The 25,798-nt window shown below is 47.6% G+C and overlaps 1 protein-coding gene across 2 annotated transcripts in view; it reads left to right on the forward strand.

The window, feature by feature from the left end:
- The first annotated feature begins 2,297 nt into the window (after positions 1-2,297).
- Positions 2,298-25,798, forward strand: part of LOC119386764 (uncharacterized) — a 72,501-nt gene continuing 49,000 nt past the window's right edge. For both annotated transcript variants that reach the window (XM_049413235.1, XM_037654040.2), the window contains exon 1: positions 2,298-2,512. In XM_049413235.1, coding sequence (XP_049269192.1) covers positions 2,342-2,512 — 171 coding nt within the window. In that variant the 5' untranslated portion in view covers positions 2,298-2,341. The remainder of the gene's footprint in view (positions 2,513-25,798) is intronic.

Raw genomic sequence — 25,798 nt, forward strand, 5'->3', positions numbered from 1 at the left:
TTGCCAGTTGCGCGTAGTCCATGTAGCACTAGACTGAGCTTTCCTACTCAGTGCTTTCTATTGAACGTTGTGGTCACTGACGACTTCAATTGTCAGTTGACACCGCTAGCAATGCTACTGTTCACTGGGTGGAATGCCGTATTTTTATGAAGGCGTGTTTCAAAATGTCTCGGGGGACCATACAAAGGCAAGCTTCAAAACTGCCCGCTTTGGTAAGTAGTTAGGCAGTGCTACTGCGGTCTCCACGTAGCAATATATGATTTTACCGCTGTCGGAGCCGTGAGCTCCAGCAGAGGGGTTCCCTCATACCACATTAAGTAGCAGGCCAAACACATGCCGATGGTCAAGAAATCTTGAGAGGGAGAACGTCCTAGTAAGTCTTAATGCACGTGGTGAACAAGGCTTGCTGTTGGCTGCAACAGCTTATCCACTTAGCCTGTGTACATGGAAACTTTGAGGGCTCGAAAAGGCAGGGTTCAGAAATTGCAAGTGCCAGCAGGCACAGCGCTAATCTCAGGCACCGTGTTCGCTGCCTTAGGAATGGTCCCAGGGATGTCGCGGATGTCCGCAAAAGATTCGAACATATGTTTATCATGAAGGCGAATGCTATTTTGGAGTGGTTAGTCGCAATTTAAAGGTGTATCCATGAGGCAAACGTTTAAATCTGTGACGGAGCAAAAAACTGCCACTGCCTCTCTCCGACGATGCTCTAAAGACACTCTGTAGGTATTACGTGCATTGAAAAGAAGACTAGCGGCCATTGGGCACTGTAGTGATGCACCGACTGCCATGGACAACGCGGTTAATGTAATGCGAGTTGGCGCGCAGGACTGCGGATGAATCGCATGGTCACTTCATGTTGTGGCGTCATAATGCAACGTCACGTCATAGTGATGTCATGACGAAATCATCACGTGATGATTTTTCGCATCACTCGTGTTGGTGCCGACGCCGCCGACGCGGGGCGCCGGTCAATTTCCGCATACAAGCAGGCATCTTAGGCTTTCGTCTTCATATAAGAAAAATCGCAGATATCACTAAATATATTAAGAGTCCATGAACATATTGCTAGAGACATTGCAAGTGGCGCTTCCAGAAAGAACAGCTAAATACTACGTTGTTATCTTGACCATCCAGAGCGATTTTTCTTGAGTGCACTCGGTCAACACACTCGCTTGAAGAACTCCTCTCTAGAAAAAATGTGTTGTTACCGTGTCGTTTCATGCTGACCTAACCACTGGTTTGAACCGCGAGAAATCTTATTTCTAGCATACTTTATTTACCATACTGACTTCGCGAAAAGTTCGTGCACTCTCATCTGCATCATTAGGATCCTATTTTAGAGGAAATTAGGAATGCAAGAAACTACAGAATTATTTCTTGGGTGCAATAGAAGGAGAGAGTGGAGTAAGAGTCACTGGGAAACACAAGTGCTTCACTAAAGTTCCGTAGAACCTGACCAAAGAAGACACAGGTGTAACAAGCGATCCGGATATATGTGGTAATATGATTAATTAATTATGACTAATTAATTAAACCTCATTGACGAAAAAAATAGCAGTGGCTACTCTAGTGTACTAGGAACAATATGCTGTAGGTTTGATTCGCGTAACGCCGTTCCTCTTTTTTAAAATCGTGCTGCGTGATAGCTGGGACACCCTGTATATGTAGCAGCAACATAGAGGAAAGCCTTCCCGAGCGACGAGGACGGATCGAAGTTTCGTTACCAGAATGTTCGCTACACATATGTACGTATCAAAAAGCTACACACAGTGCCGATCCCTGCGCCGATCTGTAACAAGTAAATTAATTTAGCTTCCTTTATGATTTCATGTATTCATTTAGTAACGTGTGCTGAATTCGAAATAGTATTGCGAATACGGCCACTTTCTCTGCAAAACGAAATATTTGGCTGCATTGTGGCGAATGCCGCACGGGTTTAGACTCGCTCACTTGTTCGAGCTCGCAGTGCATTTGAAATCAGTGTAAGTGCGAAAATGAAACGCTGAATAGAAACGTACATGCGTCTTGTCCTTTTCTATTTGGCACTAGCATTCCTTTGCAAATGTCAGTCGTGCACTGACGTAGCAGCACGAAGCTAGCTGACGTGCTTAAATGTTACTTTCGGGCAAACATTCAGAAGGCCTTGCTAGATTCTTGTTTGGACCACAGGATATCCTATGTATAGCTAGCTCTTCGGATTCTAGAACTGTGTCCTTTAGAGCAAATGCGAAGCAACAACGCTATAAAAGACAATAAAGCACTGGTTATCGGACTTTTCTGTCATGCCAAACGAGGTAAACAGTTTAGAGCGGCAATAGGCGCATTGAGTTAAAGCAGAATGTTTTACATTTGTCACAGCACGGCTATTCCTTGGCATTTGATGATCCGAAATTGCAAAACGCTAATGTTCTTCATTCGTCATGCCATAATTTTTCAAGTTATATTTAGCCCAGCTATGGTCATTCGAAGCCGTCAAGTCGAAGGTGACGAAGATATCCTTGTCCAACAGGTAGGATTTCACGCTTATTGAGTACAACATTTAGGTTCAGTGAAGTAACGTAACCGATTGAAACAATATTAAGCAGCTTTACTTACAGGACGAGTTCTGCTGAAGGGAACATTCTTAAGATCAACACAGCCTGCAAAAAACATGAATCACTGAACAGTCAGAAACTACAAAAAACCAATCATCTAATATAGCAAAAGTCTCAGTGGTACGTTTGCTACATGAATGCACCAGTACATCGGATAATTATGGCGCAGTCTACGCGATACAGTTTACCTTGTCGAGTAGTATTGCGTCCACTCGTGCGGATGTATGCCAATATTATACATAACTGTGGCATGTGCACATTATATAAACGCATCTCCGTTGTCGGCGAAGTATTCGCAATGCCCATAGACTGTCGCGCCACCGAGCGGAATTCAGGAGCGTCCTCTCGAGGAGGGTTAGTAGACGACAAAATGGCGGCACTATGCAGTCGCTCCCTTGTTCGGCTGTGCTAGCCTCAGTGTTAACGCGTTGGCAAGAAAGGAACACTACGACTTTGCATGTTCCCTGCATCAGTAAACAAACCGGGCCCTCCGTGACACGAGAAATCTGATTCGTTCTTACGAGACGCGACGTTTTCGTGAAAATACGTGGCAACTCGCGCTTTCAATGCTAGCCCAGAGTGTACACATACTATCAGCTTCGCGAGGCTTTCTGTAGCCACGTAGGTAAGTTAAATGTTATCGTCTGACATATTCAGTTGAAGCTCACCCTGTTTTACTTGCATATATAATTGGTCAGTGTTTCTTGTAGTGCATGAGTCCCATAACACTATACGCGGGAGGGAGGTCGCGCGGGCTCGCGATGTGCTCATGTATAACGGTATAACTGAGCGATCTCAAGTTGGCGATACATTAAAATAGGGCCTCTATCCTTTGTCAGCAAAGCGCTGTTACGAATCGTGCGAGCGACGTTTCAATCATTCGAGGACGCGTCTGCTCGACGCCTTTCGTGGAGCGAACGCTTCCATCCACGCCGTCCTTCGCCAGTGTGTTGGGTTTCATAGCCACCGCTGCGCCGCTTGTTTTTGTACGTTTGTTGATAGGTGGCAGCACACTGCAAGCGATTTGCTTGTTGACCGGTCTGAGAGCAAAACGTTCTCCGCGCCCAGACGTCTGTCTATTTATAAACGTGGTGACGCGGAGTGGTCGAAGTCGTTCGGCGGAGGAAATTCTTCAGATTGCTTTCAGCAGTGATGTTGAAAGAAACCATCTTGACGACGAGGATCTTTCACTGGACGTAGAAGACTGTGAAAGCACCGAGAGTGCCAGCGACGATGAACCACCAGCTGCTAACTCACGAGGAGCGAGTTGCACTTCACGTCCCCTCGTGCGTTAATGTTCTTTCACGCTCGTAAGTCACTTTGATTGTATTTAATGTATAATACCCTTGAGCGAGATCAAAACAAAGGCATAGTTCCTCTTGTGCATTGCATGTATCACAATTATTGTGGATATTATGGAGCGCCGCATGCCGCCAATACGCTCGAGCTCGACCAAAGAAGCGAAATGGTTAGAGCGATGGAACGTGCAGTCACGGCCACAATCCACGCCTCTCGGCGAACTTCTTCGACGTTGCGAAAAGCATACGTGTTTATTCTTTTCGATATTGATGTTTCGATCGTGCTGATCGAACCTGCAACATGCGAGTGAAGTACACACGGCTAGAGTCTTAGCATGGCTGTGACACAAGCGCTACTGAATGGCATGTTAAATGCTTGTGTTCCGTTGAAGACGTAACTCCGCGTTTTCAACTGCGCAAGTAATGACGACGGGGTATTATCACAGAACACTTTTATGTTTGCAAGCCATCATCACACGCAGCAGCGATGGCGCTACTCGCTGGCGGCCTACTACTGCGGCAAATTCGTCAGGCAGGCTCGGTACGTACTACCTCGGAGTGCCGTTCAGCTCATACGTCAATTCTAGTTCATACAGGTTTATGTAGCACGCACAGGATTTCGCAAAGCATCGTTATGCACCGTAACGGAGGTGAAATATAACCTTTCACTTCGCAGCAAATAATTAGGTGGCGAGCACTTAGCACTTTCCATGGTTTGGGAAAGTATTTTAGTCTCATATCCATTTCACCGCAGCTCATGACTTCATCCGGTGAAAGTGGCACGGTCCGTACGTCCGCACGTCCTATCTGTTCGTATGCTAACAAACGGGTTGACCCTCCTCCTGGCGCCATATTGAAAAGCACGGCGCGCCACCTATAGTTCGTGGGCATTGCGAAAACAAAACGCTAGCGGGAATAAAATTATCCACTTCATCTCAGAAACCGTTACTATCAGCTTTTAACTTACGCCTGAGTCTCGATGAAACACCACGGTGGTATCTCTAGATGTCTAGCGTCCGAACGGTCTAAGCGGGCCGCCTGATGACCCCAAGCAGTTTGCCTGCCATGTTGCCAAGCTCCTTCAGACGGATATTAATACACCACTAAGTCCGGCCTACATTATTTCCGCCTCAAAACAGTGCAATTCTGCACACCGTTCCCCCGAACCATGAATAAATCCGTTGCAATCGTTAGCTCGACACCTATTTTACGCTTCGTGCACGCTAGTGAAGCGGCAGAGGATCGAAAACGCCAAAAAGAGTGAGAATTTATCGCAAGCTTTGTTAAGATAGATGCTCTCATTTGTTCTTTTGCCTGCGCAGCCGCTTTTGCCTCTACTGCTTTCTGCTCATTACGAAAGAAAGTAAGCGCGTTCTATTTTGTTTTTGTGCTGAGCTTTTCATTTCGTATCGAATACAGCTATGCATGACAGGGGGAAGAAATGAGATTTTCAACCCTCCCTTTTCTTTAGAAAAAAAATGCACAGGTTGTGGGGTTCGGGCTGTCTGGCCAATGACGGGCGGCAGACGCAGATTACGAATCTCAGAAAGATAACATTTATTAGTACTTAGAATTCGAAATGAGTAAGCGCGCGATCACAACTGCGCTCACAGCTATCACTGTTGTCATCGTCCTACGCCACTCCGGGCGGACACCGCAGGCACGCTCCCTCGCTCCCTGCCATTCCGTCGCCACGTCCCTGCGCAGCGTGTCTGCTGCCGCTTAGTGGCCGGCAGGTGGGCAGCGGTCAAGTGTCGCTATCTGGGCAATTGTCGGTATCAGCCGAGCAGGTTCGCCTCCCAGTCCTCTCGGGTTGGGTTGGGGTTCGGGGGTAAAGAAGTATTGAGCTGGCAAGCCCACACTATGTGGTAGGTGTCAGCCACCTCCGCACAGTACTGGCAGATGCCGGAAAAAGAAGAATCAAAATGTTTAAGCACTGCCGGGCATAGTACCGTATTAGTGAATAGCCGGAGAAGAATTCTCTCGTTCACCTTCCTGAGCCCTTTGCAAAGCGCACGGAAGCGGCGGTGGGTGTCCCGATAATGGGTGGTTATGTCCTTAAAAGTTAGAAGAGGAGAGTTCTCTTCTGGGTCAGAGGGGTCATCGGTGGGCGAGGCAGTGCCCCGGGGAATCAGTGCGCGGGCGGCAGCGTGCGCTGCCTCATTGCCTACAAGGCCCTGATAGCCAGGAGTCCAGTATATTGAGTGGGGAGAGGGGTAACCTACCCGCGGACAGGATGTAAGAATTTTGCAGCTAGGGTGACATCCGTCCCAGTTTCAAATTTCGGTAGGCTTCTCTGGAGTCTGATAATACAGCTTTACATGTGTCATGTGACATGGCTAGGGTTATGCTACCCATGCTCTTCAGCATGGGTAGCATTGGGTGCGCGGAAGGAGAGACCATCCACATGCCTGCCTCGTGGACTACGGCTGCCGTATACCAACGCCCGCGGTAAGGGCCGGCAACGTCCGGGTAAAATACGTTTTGTTTAGAGCCGTATCGGCGCCGGAGGGCAAGAGCCCGCGCCTGCCGGCGCCCAGCGTGTGATTGATGGGTCACATCGGTGGGGAGTGGTCGAACATGGATCGCGTATTTCCAATGTTCGGGCACTCGTACCCGCTCCTCTGTGTGGAATTCATGCCTGATGTGTAGGCGATCTAGGAGTCGTCTGGCTGACGGCGTCTGCGCCAGGCGGGTGTATTGGTTTGTTCTGTAAGCCTCCCGGAGCTCCCGGTAGGTGATGACCACCCCCAAGGCAAGAAGTATTGCACCGGAAGCCCAAATGAGGTGATCTAGGGCTCGCTCGATGATCTTCCGGAGGGTGACCTCCAAAGAATCTTCATCATGCTTCCGCAAGTGCAGCTACGGAGTCTCATACAAGATGCGACTGGTGGCAAAAGCATGTGCGAAACGAAGCGCATCCTTGCTTTTGAGACCTCCCCGCTTGTTAGAGACCCGGCGGACCATGCAGCCCACCTGTTCTCCAACCTTATGAAGCTTGTGAAGTGTTGTCTAGACTCTGCGGTGTTTGTGAATGTAGAGTTCAAGGACACGGATCTCCTGTACCTCGTTAATTGGTCCAATGCGCAGGGAAAGGTTAATGGACGAAGAATATTTCGGCGAAGGCCAAATGCGCAAGAATTCTGATTTCTGTGGGGAACATTCGAGGCCGCAGTATGCCGAATATTGGTCCACTACATGGGCTGCGGTTTGCAGGCTGTCGTCCATGTCGCCCAGGCTTCCCTCTGTGGCCCACAGGGTGATGTCGTCGCCATAAAGCGCATGCTTTATCCCGTCGACAGCAGCTGCACCATAGCTAAGTGAAAAGCAGAGCAGAGGGAGCTGCACCATAGCTAAGTTGAAAAGCAGCGGCGACAACACAGCGCCCTGTGGTGGGCCTCGCGTGCCTAGATGATAGGTGTCGTATTCCTCGTCTTGGATGCGAATGTATGCAGCTTGGTCGGCAAGAAAATTTCGGATGTAGTTAAAGGCGCGCTCGTCACAATTAGTGGCACTCAGGTGCGCTAGGATGACTTCGTGCTTAACGTTATCGAAGGCTGCCTTAAGGTCAAGCTCTAGAATGATCTTGCCGTTGTGAGGGTGTTCTACCGGAGTAAGTATCCCGTGGTGTGGTTGTAGGAGTATGTCTTGCGAGCGTTTCTTGGGTCTGAAGCCGTATTTACAGTCGGCGAAAATGTGGTCTTCTTCCAGCTAGAAGAAGATCCGACCTCTGACCACAGTTTCCATTAGCTTCCCTGCACAAGAAGTAAGAGAAATGGGCATGAGGTTCTCAGTGTTGATGGGTTTCCCTGGCTTAGAGATGAACGTTACTAGAGACGTTTTCCAATCTAGAGGGATGGGTATTTTTCCACACAAGATGGTATTATAGTAGTCGAGAAGCGACTGGTGTGCTGTACAGGGTAGGTTTGCTAAGATTTCTACGGTGAGCTTGTCTTGCCCGGGAGCCGTGCCCCGCCTCATTTTGGCTAGAGCGGCGGGGAGGTCGTGTAACTGAAAAAGAGCGTCCAGTGCCGAGTTCTCCCTGCCTGCATAAAGATACTCGGGTCCCGACGGGTCCTGCTGAGTGCAGAGATATCGGTCCCGTAGTAAGGAGGCTAGGTGCGTTGTGGAGCCTTGGAAATTTTGAAAGGCTCGGGTTGGATGTTTTTGTGTTTCACCTCGTGTTTGAGCTGGGTCAATGAGACTGAAGAAGAGTTTCCATGTATAGCGGCCCGGTATTTGACTGCCGGCAGTATTACACCGATCTACCCAATTTGAGTCGGCGAGCTGGGCAGCGTACTCGGCCGCATGCGGAGTTTTTGTATCCAGTATCCGCATACGGAGTTAGCGGTTGTGTTTTCGCCGGCGCCATCTCTTTGTGAGGTTGCGGCGGGCCTCTCAAAGATGGAGGAGGTGGTTATCCACATCCGGATCACTATCCGTGAGCTGTATTGTAGGCTCTGGCTGTCTTAGTGTTTGGAGCATAGATTGGGCCCACTGGGAATAACTAACTTATAGGATGGGAGCGGCAGATACAGACTTCCGGAAGGCGTCCCACTTGAGTAGGTGAGCCTGTGCGATGGGGCGTTGGAGGGGTCGTGTAGAGAATGTGGTATTGACAATGCAGTGCTCGCTACCGAGGAAACCCTCGGTATTGAACCAGCCTGCGTGTCTGGTGTCTTTTGTAAAGGTTAGGTCAGGGCAGGTGTCCCGGCTGACAGAGTTACCTACACGAGTTATTTGCGCAGGGTCGATATGAAGAGCAATGCCCAGCGTGGAAGTTAGCTCTGCAAGTTTCCTTCCCCGCATCTCTTCCTTGCGATAGACCCAACGTCTGCTGGGGGCGTTGAAGTCGCCCACTAATCAGAGGGGGTGACGCCCTGCGAGCTTCAGTGCCCTGCTAAAGATGTCAGCGAACGCGATGTTTTGAGTTTAGGTTTGCAATAAATATTGAGGATGCGCACTGGGGGTCGGTTTTGCGCAGGGGAAGGACCGTGACCATGGTGTACGAGTAGGGTATTGAAATGTCGAGGTCCACCTCTTACGCAGTAAAGGTTTTATGTGCAAGAATGCAGGTGAACGGGTTCCGCTGAAAAGTGTTATAACCTCAGAGGTGCACGGCGTTGCCCGGGTCCTGAAGCGCAACGACGGCGCACAGGTGTTCGAAGGTTTCAAGATAGAGGCGAAAATGGGCCCGTTTGGCCCTATCCTTGAAGCCTCTACAGTTCCACTGAGATAAAGAAAGTAGTTGATGTTTTCGAGGTCGCGATGGGGGACAGCGCTTAAGTGCTATCGCCATGTTGAGAATTTTGGGTGGCTGGGAGGGACTCAACCACTACGTCGGTGCCCTGTCCAAGTAGGAGCTCGGAGTCTTCAGAGACTTGAGGGAGGTCGAAGCCGTGAGAAACCTTCGAGGGACGGTTAACGTCCTTGAGGGGACTAGCCCTTCGGCTGCGAGGGTTGGTACCGTAGGGCCATGTTTTAATGTTACTCGTCACATGTTGGGTGACAGGGCCGCAAATATTTTCGATGCTTTTGCTCATAGTGGTGAGCTGTGCCATCAAAGCAGTCATAGTGCTTTCAATAGCCTGAAATTGCTCTTCAGTGTTGGGCAGTTCCCACGTACCGTGGGAGTCGATGCTATGCGAAGCATACGCGGGATGGTGACTGTGGAGTAATTTTTCACATTGAGCAAAACGTTACGGAATGACGTTAGAGGAATATGGATGTAGTACAAGCATATTCATATCTTGAATTGTCGCATATGTATTAAATAACCAGTTGTGTACAGTTGCGGAATGATGCCAACAGCAACATGGGTGTTACAAACACCAGATGCGGTAAGCTGATATGTAGTGCTTGTATTCTTCAATACTGGATAGCGCGAATCCGAACAGGACAAAGAAGGAACAGAGATGCACGGGACAGGCCTTTACTCGCAACTAACCTTCATTCAGGAAAGTTTACCTACATATATACATAGCCGAGTGGCACGCGCAGGCGCACTGCACGTACGTTACAGTCATAGTTACAGTTGTTATGCTTATACTTCTCCGTTATGACGGAGAACGCATGTACGTTTCACGAACCCGTTTGTGTGTGTAGAAAGGATTCTTGAATGTTCTCGAACAAGGACATCATCACCGTGATCAGTCAGCACCAGCAGCTGGACCGGACTTGTTCATCGGATCCCTTCGTGATAGCAGCTACAAGGAGTCAAAGTGTAGTGAAGTGCGAGGTATAGTGCAGCTGGTGGAAATCCTGGATGCATCTTACGATGAAATAATCTATGATGCCTCCTGTCGTGCACGTGGCAAGGAGGTCTTTTGATGTCATGTGCACATGCAAGCCGTCTCTCACGCAGTATACCAGCCAAGCGTTATTGAGTCTTGATAGATCAATGTTGAAGTCACCAGTAATGATTAGAAGCCTGGTTCTCTCAGCAGATATTTAGATGTGAAGCATCTTATAGCGGAGTTCAATCCAGTGGTGGTGGTGGTGGTGGTGTGCGGCGTGACCACCCTTACTGCGCATGCGCAAGACTTCTCCACTTCCCCTCGCCACTCCCTCTCTCCCCTTTCCGTCTCCACATCACCTATCCCTTTCCTTTCCCCTTCCCCCTCTCATTTCCCTTTCCCATACCCCTCTCCACTGCCCCTCTACCCTTCCAGCACTCCTCCTCTCCTCTTTCCCCACCTCCCCTCTCCTCTCCCCTCCCCTCCCCCTTTCCCCCTCTCACTCTCCTCATCACCTCTCCCCTCCCCTTTCTCTTTCCCCTCTCCATTCCCCCTCTCCACTTCCCCTCTCTCCTTTCCCTTCACCTCTGAAACGCGGGCTCTACATGCCGAAACACTGCTTCGCATCGCCTCATGGTCCCCTTTAGCGGGAGATGGTGTGATTTTTATATGAAGCATTGACCTCGGTTTCTGCGTAATCTGCATGGCCCACGTTGCGGACCACGCGGACGAGTGGATGGTAGTTGAGCTTCTTCCAGGGGAGTTCTGTCCTCCGCTTCCTCACTTTACTTAGCGGTTGCGGTGCTCGGCTGCTGACCCGAAGGCCGCGGGTTCGATCCCGGCCGCGGCGGTCGCATTTCGATGGAGGCGAAATGATAGGTGCCCGTGTACTGTGCGATTTCCGTACACGTTAAAGAATACCCGATGGTGAAAATTTCCGGAGCGCTTCACTACGGCGTTAATCATATCGTTGTTTCGGAACATGAAACCCCAACAATTATTATTAATATTACTTTCCCTGGGTGTCAATGTGTGTGTTCGCGGTCACTGTGTTGGTTGAGACTCGTTCTCACCTGCGGCACATACCCGCATCACATGAACTCTGGTATACGGGTATGTGCCACACGCGACTGAGATAAGGTGTTTCATGACGTATGCGACAGGTATTTTGCATTATTCATGTCATGACCAGTGAATAGTGTTCGCCATACACTGATCCCCTGCTATGCCAATGTTTGTATATTACAAGTTATGGAGACGACTAGGAGAGCGCCCAGACGTAGGCCGATAGATAGATAGATAGATAGATAGATAGATAGATAGATAGATAGATAGATAGATAGATAGATAGATAGATAGATAGATAGATAGATAGATAGATAGATAGATAGATAGATAGATAGATAGATAGATAGAAGCGGCCAAAGTGCCTGAGGTTCTTTAAGAAATGCTTCGCATTTAAAAATTGAGCAGATCCCAAGCGTTGTGGGAACCTGTTTCATGCGAAGCAGTGAGCGATTACTTCCATGCTGTATTTTATGGCTTTGAGCCAAGCGTTATGAGGTAGATCGACGTGTTTTTGTAAGTGCAGTGGCTATGTGTACATTGCAGGCTTACGAGGCACGTCGACCACACTGGCGTTTAAAGGGTAACTAATGGTGCGACGTAACGTCAGCCCTCACGTTAGAGTGCATACGTCAGTATTATCGAAACTAAGTGCACTTTATGGTGCGATCATGTGAACATCACACGTCACTTTCGTTACAATATTGCTCCGGGTCGAGCAATGCTTCAATATAGCTTGCTGAATGACAGAAATGGAAATTTAATGTTTATTCAACTGCTCCAAAAGCGGAGCCAACACTGGAACCACAGGCGTTAATCTGATATCACGCCTGTATAGTAATAGTACATAAGGAATGTTTATTGCCTTCTTGTAAAATTAGATAGCCAATACCCCAAACACAATGACTTTGCACCGACATTACGCCTACATGGGCTGTTTTTCCAAACCAGTTTATAGACCTGGCATGGCTCTCTGGTAGAATACCTGATTGCCACGCAAAATGCTTTCGTTCGATTCCTGCTGGGATCCAAATTCTTGTTCTTTCCATATGTCGGGTCAACGTTAACGATGTCGGCTTTCTTAACGCTCTCTCATTCAAATTACCAATGTCTGTTCTCGCCGTTCGTGGGTAGATATAAACTGTCAACCACCAGTGACGTGTACCCTTACCCCACGCCCCGTGGTAAACGGGCATATGCCACACGTCTCTGGAAGAAATCGTTTGACGACGTGCGCGACACGATTTTCGCGTTATTCATGTCATGGCCCGACAGTCACTTTCGTCAAATCCCTTTTCCCTCCCATGCCAATTTTGGTCTAGACCAAGTTAAGGAGGCGATCATGCGAGCATCCAGACGCAGGCGGCTAGATATATAGATAGTTTGATTGATCTGACATAGAAACGCTCAAAGTGCCAAAGGTTCGGTAAGCAATGCTTCGCATTAAAAACAATTTTTTTTTATTGCCAGACAATTACTCCTTCACAATTCCAATATCACCCCGTTCGCTGCGACAAGACTCTTGTTTAGCGGCAAAGCGCGCACAAAGAAAATGCGGTGGCGACGCAACCTTGAAATTCGCGCATAAAACGCCGTGACGTCACAGATTTTGGCGGTGTCTACTAGAGCCTACGTAGTTCCTATTCGGTAAAAATATCGCAGATTGACCTTCGAGAGGGCATAAACGTAACATACCAAGTTTCAGGAAATTCCGTTGAGTCGATGTCCCCGAAATACGACAAATTCGTACCGTCATGCGCGGAGATGAGGCTTCGGCGCGAAATTTAAAAATGGAACGTTGACCTTCATTTTCCCCTCTACTAATCAACTCATGACGGTGATAACAATGAATAAGAGTTATCAGATTACACTTCATAATACAAACCAATTCATTGTGTCTCTTTAGGAACGGGGCAAAGTCCAAGCATAGCTCGACCTGAGCATGCCACTTCAAACCCGTGCCCAACCTTAAGCCCAGAGCTTCAGTCCCGTGCCCAGCCCGGGCCCACCGCGAAAACTACCCGGCCCGCGGTCCAGGACCGCTTTTGCGGGTAGGCCCGTGCAATGCTATACCCCCAATGCACTGCACAAATACGACAGTAACCGGCACCAGTATGGCTTGAAGAAACTGATGCGCCGAGAACACTTTTTTTAGAAACATTCCACTCCATCGCTGTCATAACCAGCACAGCCAGCGTGGCATCTCGAAACAATGTGCAGTCAAACTCGCAAAGCAGCGTGCATCAGGAAACAACGTGAAATCAAACTCACAAAGATCTGGCAGACCAACTGAACGGCTTCCGCATTGTCGTTCACAGCGAGAGAACCAGTGGAATGGGAAAGTGCCCATGCAGCGAAACAGGCCCGCCACGTCATTGCAGCTATGCCCATGCCCCCGCCCCCTCGAAATTTTTTCCTACCATGGGATAGAGAGCACAAAATGACACTTGACCACACTTACCTCCCCCCACCCCACGTCGGAACTAGGGCGCCCCCACCCAGCCATTGTGCTGGGCAAGGCCTCGGCAGGTCATCCCTTCAAGTTCACTGGTCTACATTCGGTATTTGGGCTGTACTATTCGTAGGAAAGCTGGAAAAGTTATTCGGCAATCAGTACTACACGATCCGTACGGTGAGCAACGAACTTTTCCCTTTAGTAACAGCCCGTAGTAACAGCTGAGATCAGCGTCTGCTAGAGGGCTGTAGTAAAGCTGCTGCGCACAGTATACTCTTCTTTCGCATTTCCTTGCCTGTAATAGGACGTAGACATTTTGTTGAAACCTGCAAAAGCGGATGCAAACCTTGCAGGGGAAAGATGGAGCAAATATCTAGGGAGCCGGCGTCACCGCCCTGCCAGTATCACTTAGAGGGAGGTGTGAGAGATAAAATCACAGCATATCCACGGAGTGAATGATGATGAGTGGGCGAAGCTGCGGAGGTTCATCGGTAAACCGTGAATCTTCCGTGAACTCTGCCCAGTACATCATCACCGACGTGAGATCGGGCGCGTTTATACTAAAGGTTCGATGAGTTATGACGAATTGCAGCTCACTTTAATTTTAAATGTACGCTGTGAATTTTCATTATTTAGAAAACCATTGCTTTAGAAAACATCTGGTGTCTTTCGTTAAGCAGCTGGCGTCTTTTCGTTTTGCTTTAGAAACATCTGGCGTTATTCTGTTTTGCTTTTACAAAACATCTGGCGCCTTTCCTTGGTTTATTTCATCAATCAACGGCGTTTTGAACAAAATTTTTATTGTTTAATCACGTACAGGAGAAATCTCACCAGGCACTACCTTGGAGGTAAAGAATGGCTGCTAATGGGAATGAGAGACAGAAGAAGTCGGCTTTTAGCTACCGCTGCGAATTTTTTATTGTTCAACAGCGCACAGGAAAAATCTCCCACCGGCACAACTTTGGAGGTCAAAGCGTAAGACTGGTTACGCACTACGACTACGACTACGAGAGACGAACGGGTGCCGCCTTAAGGAGCTTCGCCCCTAAAAAATTACAGCATATCCACGGGTGAATGATGAAGAGCTTGGGCGAAGCTCCTGAAGCAATCATGGTTACACCGTGAAATGTTCAGTGGTTTCGCCCAGCAGTAATCAAAGCGATACGCCGCTTTGATTACTGCACGCCATCTAGCGTGCAGGGTGCCGCTGCTTTTTTCTTTTTTCTATTTTTTTTCTTTTCTTTTTTTTTGCACACATATTGCACACATCTCTATGGGACAGCGCCATCTAGTATATCATCACCCAACTGCAGTTTGCATGCATCTCTATGGTACAGCACCATCTATTGAATGATACGGGAGACGCCACGGCGGGCACACGCCGCATGGAGCGACGACCGACCAGGTGATGCTATAGGGAGCTTCGCCCCTAAAAGTAAACGCGGCTGAACGCACTCCGCGTCCATGTTCCGTGACCTCGGCGGAGCGTCAGTACACTCCAGCGGGAGAAACGCGCGGGGACGGTTCCCTCGGAAACCGAAACGGCGGCAATTTCCTTGTCTGCCGCCAGACGCCGCCAGTATTGAGTGGCTTTTCAGCAGCGTGACCTGTATGCCGCCGCCGCAGCTCCGCACGACGGATACTAACGGCATAGAACCGCGGTTACGCGAAGAATAGAGAAACTTCGGAGCAACACTGACTATATAAGGACAGAGTTGTAGTAGGCGCGTTGCTTATAAATGTACCGTGCTTGTAATCTGCCAAGCCATTTTAAAAATAATGCTTTATTGTTAAATTCCAGGCTCTGACTTCATAATTTTGAAGTTTCAAAAACAGCGCGATGAAGAAAGCGTGCTCTATTTTCGGAAAAAGACGTATTTCCATTCCCATTCCATTCCGTGCAAAAGGTGCTTCCATTCCTCCAAGCGTTGTCCCCATTCATTCCGGGGTGGCGAAAATGTGGAATGATTCCAGAGTCATTACAATGTGGCAACTCCGCAACACTGATATATATATATATATATATATATATATATATATATATATATATATATATATATATATATATAATATGCTTGATGTGACACCTGGTCAATTTATCTCTATCCACATATTTTTCCTTTTTTGGCATTTTTTCCTCAGAAAACACGTGTTTTTCGTATGCCCAAGTATGTGCGCGTGGTCTGTTCGCGACTCTTCTTACTTTTGACTCAATATTTTTTTTTTCCTGTTTTACTGTTTTTTTTACCTTTTCCTAAAACTTTCTTTTTAGTTTTTTTTTTTACCTTTTCTCTCTCTCTCGCCGCTCGGAGGACGATGATATATAAGCGCATCCAAGCTTGGTAAATTTCGTCATGATGAAGGTCGGTCTCCGATCGAAAGTGCGACATATAAACAGTTTTATTGCGATGACAATTATATGGACAGTCTCAGCTGGCTTGTGTTCGTTCCCGTCGCTGCCCTCATGCACCGTATATGTATAGGGATGTGTATATATATATATATATATATATAAACAAACGCCTCAAAGAAAATTATAATTCAGAAAAACGCTCTCAAAGCGCGGAATCGAAATCGAACCAGGGACCTCTCACTCGGCGGCGCGTAGCGCTAGCCACTACGCCTCGGAACGCAGATTGCCCATGTAGCTAACGGCGAGCGTTATATACACACCCTTTACCGCTGGCCGGACTCAGAGACGGCAGGCGCCTATAAGCGTTTCTTCATTACCAGCGAGATGGCGCGAGGAGCACGCCGATGCTTTTTGCCCGACAGCGCGTGCACATGGTCGCCATCGTGCGCTTATCTCAAGGAAAGAAGGGGGGCGGGCGCGGGGTAGAGCCGGGGGTTGTATGTCTTGTGCTTTCCCCACGATGCCCGCGCTGAAGTCGTAGAGCGTACGACGGTCACTTCGCTCGCTCCAGCGGCCGCGTTTGCGAAAGGAGCGCGATGTTCAAAGAGAAATAAGTAACAACTGCGAGGTTTAGTTCGCGCTCGTCCTGTGTATACCTGTTCGTTTGTTTCGTGCGTCCTGCTTTGTTTCAGCAGTGCGCTTCAAGTATCGAGCTGTGACGCATGATAGTTCGCGCTCGTCCTGTGTGCGTTATTTTCGTGCGTCCTTTGGGCTCGAGTGACGCGCTGCCAATTTCGCGCTACTTTCCGTTCTTCTCGTTACATTCCAATTCGTTGCTATGGCAGGCGAAACTGTCACTTTTTTTAGAAGCGTATACCCTTTTCCTATTTAATCTACGGCAACCGAGCACAGACTGCATCATGTACGTATATAAATATATATATATATATATATATATATATATATATATATATATATATATATATATATATATATATATATATATATATATATAAATATATATATATATATATACGGCGGCTGCACGCGATTGCAATAGCGGGCGACATGGCCGGCGCAACCGCATGCGAAGCAAATCGGGCGGTTTTGTCAGAAGTGCGCCATCTGTTCGCCGGGGTAGGTCCCATCCATGGCGCGGGACGCGGTGGACGAGGCGTCTGCTGATACGACTGCATGATGGGCTGCATCGGTGGCCTAGGTATGACGTCGGCAAACGCAGCCGGCACACTCGCTTCGAAGGCCTGAGGCCTGGCGACGGCTTCGGCGTAAGTCAGTGGGGCAGCCACAGGGATCGCTTGGGGTGACCTGGCTACAACTTGCACGTAACTGAGCGGCGCAGGCGTCGGAGGGGGCTGGTGGTATTCCGGCATGACCTCCGCGATTTCCTGCTGAATAGCGCGGCGTAAGGGAGCCAGCAGCGTGGTCGACGGCTGTTCAAGATGCTGCGGGTGAGGGAAGGCCAGTAGGGAGAACTGGCGGGCAATTTCTTCGCGCACGAATGACTTGATCTCGGCGAGCAAGGCGGACTGATCAGAAATGGCCGCCAAGCCAGCGAGATTGGCGTCGCGTGATAGAGGTTGACGGGTCAGCAATCGCTGCCGGCGCAGCTCCTCGTAGCTTTGGCAGAGCGTGATCACCTCGGCCACAGTACGAGGGTTCTTGGCGAGCAGCATAGTGAAGGCATCGTCGTCTATGCCTTTCAGAACGTGGCGGATCTTGTCAGACTCAGGCATGGCTGCGTCGTCTTTCTTGCACAAGTCCAGGACGTCTTATATGTAGCTCGTAAAGACTCACCGGTCTGCTGAGCTCGTTCATGTAAGCGTTGTTCGGCTTGCACTTTACGAACGGCAGGGCGGCCAGACACATCGATGATGGCGGTCTTGAAAGCAGACCACGTGGGGAAATCGGTGACGTGGGTGTTGTACCACAGGCCCGCCACACCCGCGAGGTAGAAAACCAGGTTGCTGAGTTTGCCTGCCTCCTCCCATTTATTGGGAACGCTCACAACCTCGTACATCGCAAGCCAGTCCTCAACGTCGGTCCCATCCGCGCCGGTGACGATAGGAGGGTCGCGGATGCGGGGGACACCGGGGCGTGTGGTCTTTGTGGGAGGAGGCGTTTGCTGAGCAGCGTCTTGAGTCATGGTAGTTGGTAGGGTACGGGATCTGAGCTCCAGGGGCATCGAATGGGAGCACAGCACTCTCCGCCAATTTGTTGAGGCGTTTATTTGACGGTAGTCGGCTACGATATCCAATGGTGGCAGTCAAGGCAAAATACGGACTGAGAGCGCGAGCGCGAAGAGCCAAAGAGGACGACCCACTAGAAGGCTATGGAGAGCGCAACACATTACTCATCTCAAAGGCTTCGCTACAATTTATATGTATGTGTATATATACAAATATAAATATATATGGCAATTGGAGACCGCGCGTAAGAGTTAAGTTTTCTTTCGGCCAGGCGAACAGAAATTTACAACGTCGATAAGCCCAGCTCTACACAGAATAATGCGAAGACCAAGTATATTTTGCTACGTACACTCCCCGGTAGGAATTTTTCACGTTTCCCCCCCCCCCCCCCAAAAAAAAAACTTGGAGGACGCTTGAGCTTCACCTTCAAGAGCCGAACGCAATGGCGTAATTAGGCCCCGTGCGCATTGCTTTCTCAACTGCTAGCCTGCCGTGGGTTCTCGGTTCATGCCTCAACCATACCGTGAGGACACGAACGACTGTGCGCATGACATTGGCCGTTTCAAACTATCCTTGAATGCCTACTGCTAGTACAGTTGTTAAGTACCCACTACGCCATAATTCTTCCTTTTGCGAATCAGCGAAGGCCTCACTACGCGTCCGTAAGGCAGCACTCGAATCTACGTAGCTGCTCACTTTGTTCATGATTTTGTAGCTGATGACGATTAAGTGTGTCTGGATTCTCCCTCGAACCTAAGTTTTTTATTATTCGTTTTATTTGCACTTTCCTCGTTTTTTCGGTCACTGACAAGATCATGATTTTTCGCTCACAAATACGCAAGCGTTAAAATACACGCACGTCCCATGCGATCGGCACTTTGTGTCAGTCTTGTCGAGACTACGCGCGCCGATTAGACCATTTTAAGCTTCATAAAGGTTGGTACACCTACTTTTGTGGGCGGTACTGGCTGGCAGCCACTACATTCCATTAAATACTCAAACAAGTTTTTAAACCTGAAAAAATAGCTGCAGTAACAGGGCTTTACAGCGCAGCGGAAGCTTGTGACACTATTATCCTATTCTATCACCGTGGCGTGTACTTCTCATCATTCGCATGGTGGTTGAACTATCGCAGCGCTAAGTTCCCCTGTAGTTGTATATTATGAAACAATGAAATTCTTGAAACAGGGCAGAACAACTATGAATACAGTGCCGTCGAAGCGTCAAGACACAATTGTAACACAAACCAGCGCCTCCTCTGTCTTTCTGTGCCTCGCCGAGGGAGAATAGAGCAAAGGAAACGCGCTCGCGCGTCGTCTGCTACGCCGATATGAGAGTACACATAGGCGTATCTACCGGGGGGGGGGGGGGGCGCTAGCCCCCCCACTGAGAAATTTTTTGGGGCGGAGCCCTCCCACTTTTGACAGTGGTCAATGTCGGCTGCAGACTGGGAAACTAACTCAGGCAAAGCTTTACTTGAACGCAGCAATAACGTAATAATGTAATAAAATTTGCCCTTTGATTCAGCTTTGACGACTCCGTGTGTCATGACCACGCACTGTGGGCTCTCTGCAGTGCGGACTGCCTATTCCACGTTTTCGCGTCTTTAGCTCGAGCATTGCAGAGGAGGCTATCACGCAGCTGGTGCTCTATAACATTACAGCAATCTGTCATGCTTTTATTTCGATCTGCCTGGCCTGAAATTTACGTAATCGGCGACGCATATACGGGCGGGAACCAGTAAACGTTTTATAGCCCGATCAAACGCTCTTTTTTTCAGGAAATTTAGTTTCTTTCTTTGAAAACGACTAGCATTGCCACTGCTCCATATCAAAGCTGCTGTGAGTTGAGATGTGCAGAAGCGTGGAGTGTTTTGGTTGTGCCTAGCCAGGAGAGCTAAAAAAGATTCCCACTTTTGTCTCCGATTAACCTGCTTCACCTTGCTTATCATATGGTAGCCTGCAGCGGTCGCGGCGGCTTGTAACAAGGCAGTGGAGTCGAGCACATTGAGAAGCCCAGCTTTCAAGTTTGCTCCGAAACTAGATCTACCTCACCAGGGAGATGATCAGTGTCCATGGTTTTCTGGACTAAGAAGGCTGCCCACCTGCAAAGGATTGTGTCTGTTCCTAATAATGTTTATTTCTCTCTCTACCTCTCTGTCAGCAACGATGAGTTGACAGAAAGCCGTTCACGCGCAAAAACAGCTCAACATCGTTATAGTATTTCTGAAAGTATCTTTATACACATATGAATCCATCTCGCCCGCTGCTATAAGTAGCCACTGCCAATGAGATTGGCGGGCAGCCTTCTTGAATTACGTTCAGGAGGAGGCACTGTCTGGCGATTCCAAAAAAAATTATTCTTCAGCACAGTAACGCGCTCCTTATTGTGCAGACTTCATTTTAACGCCGCGAGTTTTCGCACACTTATAACATCGCCTAACACGGAGGCGATCTTAAGGCATACCGAAAATTTTTGACGAATAGCAAAGAACCAATGACCAATAATACGCTCTATTGAAAATAGTTTAGTATAAATTTTTCTTTACGCAGTCATGCATAAGGGATAATTACGCGGTGGATCACATGCGCGTCGTTTGTTGCGTCGTGTTACGAGAAGGTGCTGTGAGCGTGGCCCAAAACATTTCGACCAAATAATCATTAACAGATAACGACAAATACGGAAGGAGCCAATGCGGGGTGGTTTAACGTTATAATCGCCCACATTTTTTCAAAGAAACTTTGAGCTTACACAATTTGCGTAGTCTATTTACTTGAACGAGCCGGAGGGGAGGAGTAAAGGGGCCACTTCACCGCTTTCCCGTCCACCTCCCACCCAAGGTGGGAAAAGTAGGAGGGCAAGGAACGACACCTAGTATATAAATTCGTAGTTTTTATGTTCTTATAACTATGAACAACCAGCTCAATGTAGTTTCCATAAATATTAATCGACTAAACTTGGTCTTCTTCTTCAGAAAGACTTTATATTAGAGGACTCCAAGAGCGAAGAAATTGGCACTCGGCTTATCCTAAAGACTTCAGCGAAGTACCCGGCTTTGTCAGCCACATGTTTTGTTTAGTAAGGGACAATTTAAGGTACTAGAGTCATAGCAGGTTATTCATACTCATCGTATTTACAACGCCAAAGTGAGACTGTGAAGTTTGAAGATGGAATGCTCGGATGAGGAACAGTTTAAATGTGGCTCTACTTTTTAAACTCCACGGTAAAATTTCCAAAATATTATTAAACTTTGTTGTGTTGTCGCGGTATAGGACGGCCCAGCCTGCACAATCTGTTTTTGCAAATTCTTCCTTGATTGAAAACAAACAGTTGTGAAAAAGCAAATCATCTATCTACTCATCTCTATGAATATAAAAAATCACGTCAAATTCAGAGAAAATGTTGTTCCTCTCTCTCTCTCTCTCTCCATATATATATATATATATATATATATATATATATATATATATATATATATATATATATATATATATATAATTCAAAAGAAAGTTCTGCAGGTCCGGTGCACATGTTGTTGAAGAAATGAAGGAGCACACATACGAAAATTGCATATTTTTACTCATTTACGTTTCGGCCGTGGCAGGGCCTTCGTCAGAATGAACTGAAGTACAAGCGTATAGCCGCTTTTAGGGCATCAACACGAGGGTGAAGTGAATGTACAAAATTCACAAAAAAATGATAAATCAAATATGGTACGTCAAGCATATATATATATATATATATATATATATATATATATATATATATATATATATATATATATATATATATATATATATACATATATATATATATATATATATATATATATATGGCGGGCAGAGTGAGAGACGCAGCACCCCACTCGCGAACAAGTTGGTACGCCACTGAGAGCACATGCTAGTGCTACGCAGAAAATTGTTTTGTCACCGTTACGCTTGCTTGAGAGTCGGTTTTCGATAGTAGTGTTTGACAGTAGCTAATACTGAAAACTTAATGCGCTTAAAGTTCCCCGAGAAGTACTACCGTCTTACTGGTGTACAAAAAAGGCAGGAGTCAGGGGAAAATGAAAGCTTGCCATGAAAAATTCGGCTCCGGCTCAATTTCACTCCCTCGCCAAAGGAGGGTCGGCAGATCCGTACGAAGTGGGGCTTTTGGTCGGAAGCGTCTCCGCAGATCGAAGGCTGGGAACTAACATTAGCGATCATATCCACAAAGTACCCGAGCAGGGATAAGGCAAGGAAACAAACCCTCCCGACATATGCCAGGTTATCAAACTCTTTTCCATCTCAAATTCCATGTCATCGAAGGTGCATATCACCTACCTTCGCGGCAAACAACAACTGAGAGAAAATTGGCAAATCTGAAATAACCTATATTCCTGTCTCAGTGTCTGTCCTTCGCAGACCAAGCTCAAGTGTTTACGAAACGGGTACAATAGCAAAAGAAGAACAAAAGAAGCAACTGAAGAAACTAAACTTAAACTACTGTACATGAGTCAGATTGCGAATACTCATGAAAAGAAGAGCGTCGGATCAGGGCACCCGCACTTTTATTCTCCCGTCCCTTTATGCTGGGACAAGGGTACCGCTGACGTTTCGCCTAACCGCATTCAACTTCCTGTTACTGATGCATTGCCGCGGCTTCTTTCAAGGTGCCTCCCACATTGGCGAGGTATGCTCACTCTGTTCCGAGACAACATCAGTTTTCAACATTATTTGCGTTGCGTTGGCGAGAACCTTCTTTTTCATAGTGTGCCGGGGCACGAAAAAATTGTCTAGACTATAACTTAGCTCGTTGGAACCCCCAAACGCAATTGTGCTATTGTTCGGGACGGTCGCTTCGAACACTTTCTGCTACTAATTGCTGGGTAACCTGTGACTCCTTGTCTGAACTCGCGAGTTCCTCTAGGCATAAAATTTCCTATATATACACTCGAGAGAACTCTGGCGCTAGTGTGTATGGGAGCTGTAAGGCATGGCGCTTCAGCCAGCATGGGAATGATGGGTAGTACATGAATTTGTCCCACTTCGTTATCTCGGCTCCGTTTGGCTCCGCGTCGCCTGCATTCTCTTTGTCGCAATATGAACTTCAGCATAGGTCAGTAGTTCCACTTCACCACTTTAACCATTTTAGGCTCAGCAATTCAGATCTGGTCACGAAGTTCACAACGGTTCATTATTTCATCCGAAAGGAACGCTAAAATACAGCAATAAACCAAGCCACAAGTGCGTTCGAAACCGTGAGCACAAAGATTGGGCAAATTCGTGTAATACCCATTATTCCCACGGTGGTTGAACGATCGCAACGCCAGAGTTCCCTCTAGGTAATTGTAGGAAACTCTATGCCTCTATGATATCTCTACTCTAGCCGTAGAAGGTATTTGCGCATGCGCCACGCATTCTCCAATGCTCCTACTTCTTCTCACCATACCGTCGGACTGATTTGAAAAGAGGTAGCCATACTGTCTTCGTTTATTCTGCGAAACGTCGGCCTCGGTTTGCAGTTCTCCGAAGGGGGTCTTAACGAGAACACTGGGCACAGGCAACCATGTTCTGCCTCGTTGCCTACCTGTCTAATCCACACACACTTCCCCGTGGCTCTTGCCGAGCGCACATAAAATGGGTGGATTAAACCACAGCAGCAGCCGAATCAGGCAGGACTCGACACTTGCCCATTAATTGGCATCTCTCTTAAATAAGGTTCGTGTAACCTGATGTTCTTGTAGATGTTAGCTATTAGGGAGAAAACTACCCGTAGCTTACGGCCGCCCATCGCCAAATTCAAGGGTTCGTGACATCGAACGCACATCGCCGTTTCCTTTGTCTCGAATGCTTTGTTGCGATATTTGTTCTGCCCCTTTCTCATCGCCGGCGCGCCCAATTGTGGTAGAAGGCCTGTTTCTGTCTTTCTCGTTCACCCCTTAGTGCTCAATCGCGCCATAGCTGTTGCGCTCCGAGGGCTTAGAGTACCCCCGGTACGGTTTCTTTGCCGGTAGCGTTAGTATTTCCAAAGTATGGGTTGATATAGGCAGCGAATCACTTATGGCACGTACCCGCATACCACGCACAGTGGTACACAGGTTTAAGTGCCACGTCACTGCTGGGCAGGATGTCATGACGTACTTGATATGGAAAACACTGGTTTGAGCAGCGGAGCTTAAAACGAGCGACAGAAGGAACACAGACAAGGACGCCGCTGTACTAACTGCATTTTTTTTATTTATATGCATGCGGCTAAATAAATACCCAAAGACACGCACAGTCACCAGCAGGTATCAAACAGTGATTGGTGCCTTGTGCGGTTTCTACGAACTAGTTTTTCACATGCCAGAGAGATATGAAAGTTCTTTTCATGTCAGAACAACTGACGCTGCACTGACGCACGTGCGACCTTACTTCTCGATCTCCAGGGCTTCTTCTATCTCCCGCTTGAGTTTGTCGCTTTCTTTCGCTATGACGGAGGCTTGATCGGGATATGCCTCGCAATACGCAGTCCCTGCAATGAGCTGCTAGGTGTCCACAAGGTGCTGTGGTCTTCAGTGAGGCAGAATGTTCTCTTGATTAACGCATGATATGTCCTATTGATACTGCGTTGGGGTATTTAGTTTTCTGGTGTGGTGGGATACCATAGTGAGCACGATAATCGACGATTGTAAACGACGAAAGACTGAGACAAAATCATTATTATTGCGATAGCAATTGTATGGACAGGCTCGGCTGGTTTTTGCCGTCGCCGCCGTCATGCACCGTATATATATATATATATATATATATATATATATATATATATATATATATATATATAAACTTCGGTTGCTGCCGCAAGGCTATCAATATAAGAGTACATGCGCCTTCATACAAAACAACGGTTTATTTTGTCGACGTTTCCATTGGACACAGATCTGAACGTCGACAAAATAAACTGTTGTTTTTTTATGAAGGCGCATATACTTGAACATGTTTAACTTAGCGCAACGACGACGAGGACACAAGAGAAGAGGAGACAAACCACAGCGCTGACTCGCAACTGAATATTTTATTAGAAGACAAGAACGAAAAAAAGGGGGACACTTCAACCCTCACACCCATGTGACACACAAAACCAATGAAACGGCAAGTCAGCTGACATCCTGAACAATAAAGAGCCTCACGCAGACCACGCGTACTCTCCAACACCAGAGAAGTTAAGATATCGTGCTATCTAGAAAGACTATAGATAGCACGATATCTAGATAGCACGATATCTTAACTTCTCTGGTGTTGGAGAGTAATCATGGTCTGCGTGAGGCTCTTTATTGTTCAGGATGTCAGCTGACTTGCCGTTTCATTGGTTTTGTGTCACGTGGGTGTGAGGATTGAAGTGTCCCCCTTTTTTTCGTTCTTGTCTTCTAATGAAATATTCAGTTGCGAGTCAGCGCTGTGGTTTGTCTCCTCTTGTGTCCTCGTCGTCGTTGCGCCAAGTTAAACATGTTAAATAACTCAGAAAAATAAAATGCTTCCGAAGCGCGAAATCGAATCAGCAACCTCTCGCTCGTAAGCGCGTGGCGCAACCACTGCGCCACGAAGCGCACACCCTTCACGTAGC

Source organism: Rhipicephalus sanguineus, chromosome 3, assembly GCF_013339695.2.
Source record: "Rhipicephalus sanguineus isolate Rsan-2018 chromosome 3, BIME_Rsan_1.4, whole genome shotgun sequence".
Classification (NCBI taxonomy): domain Eukaryota; kingdom Metazoa; phylum Arthropoda; class Arachnida; order Ixodida; family Ixodidae; genus Rhipicephalus; species Rhipicephalus sanguineus.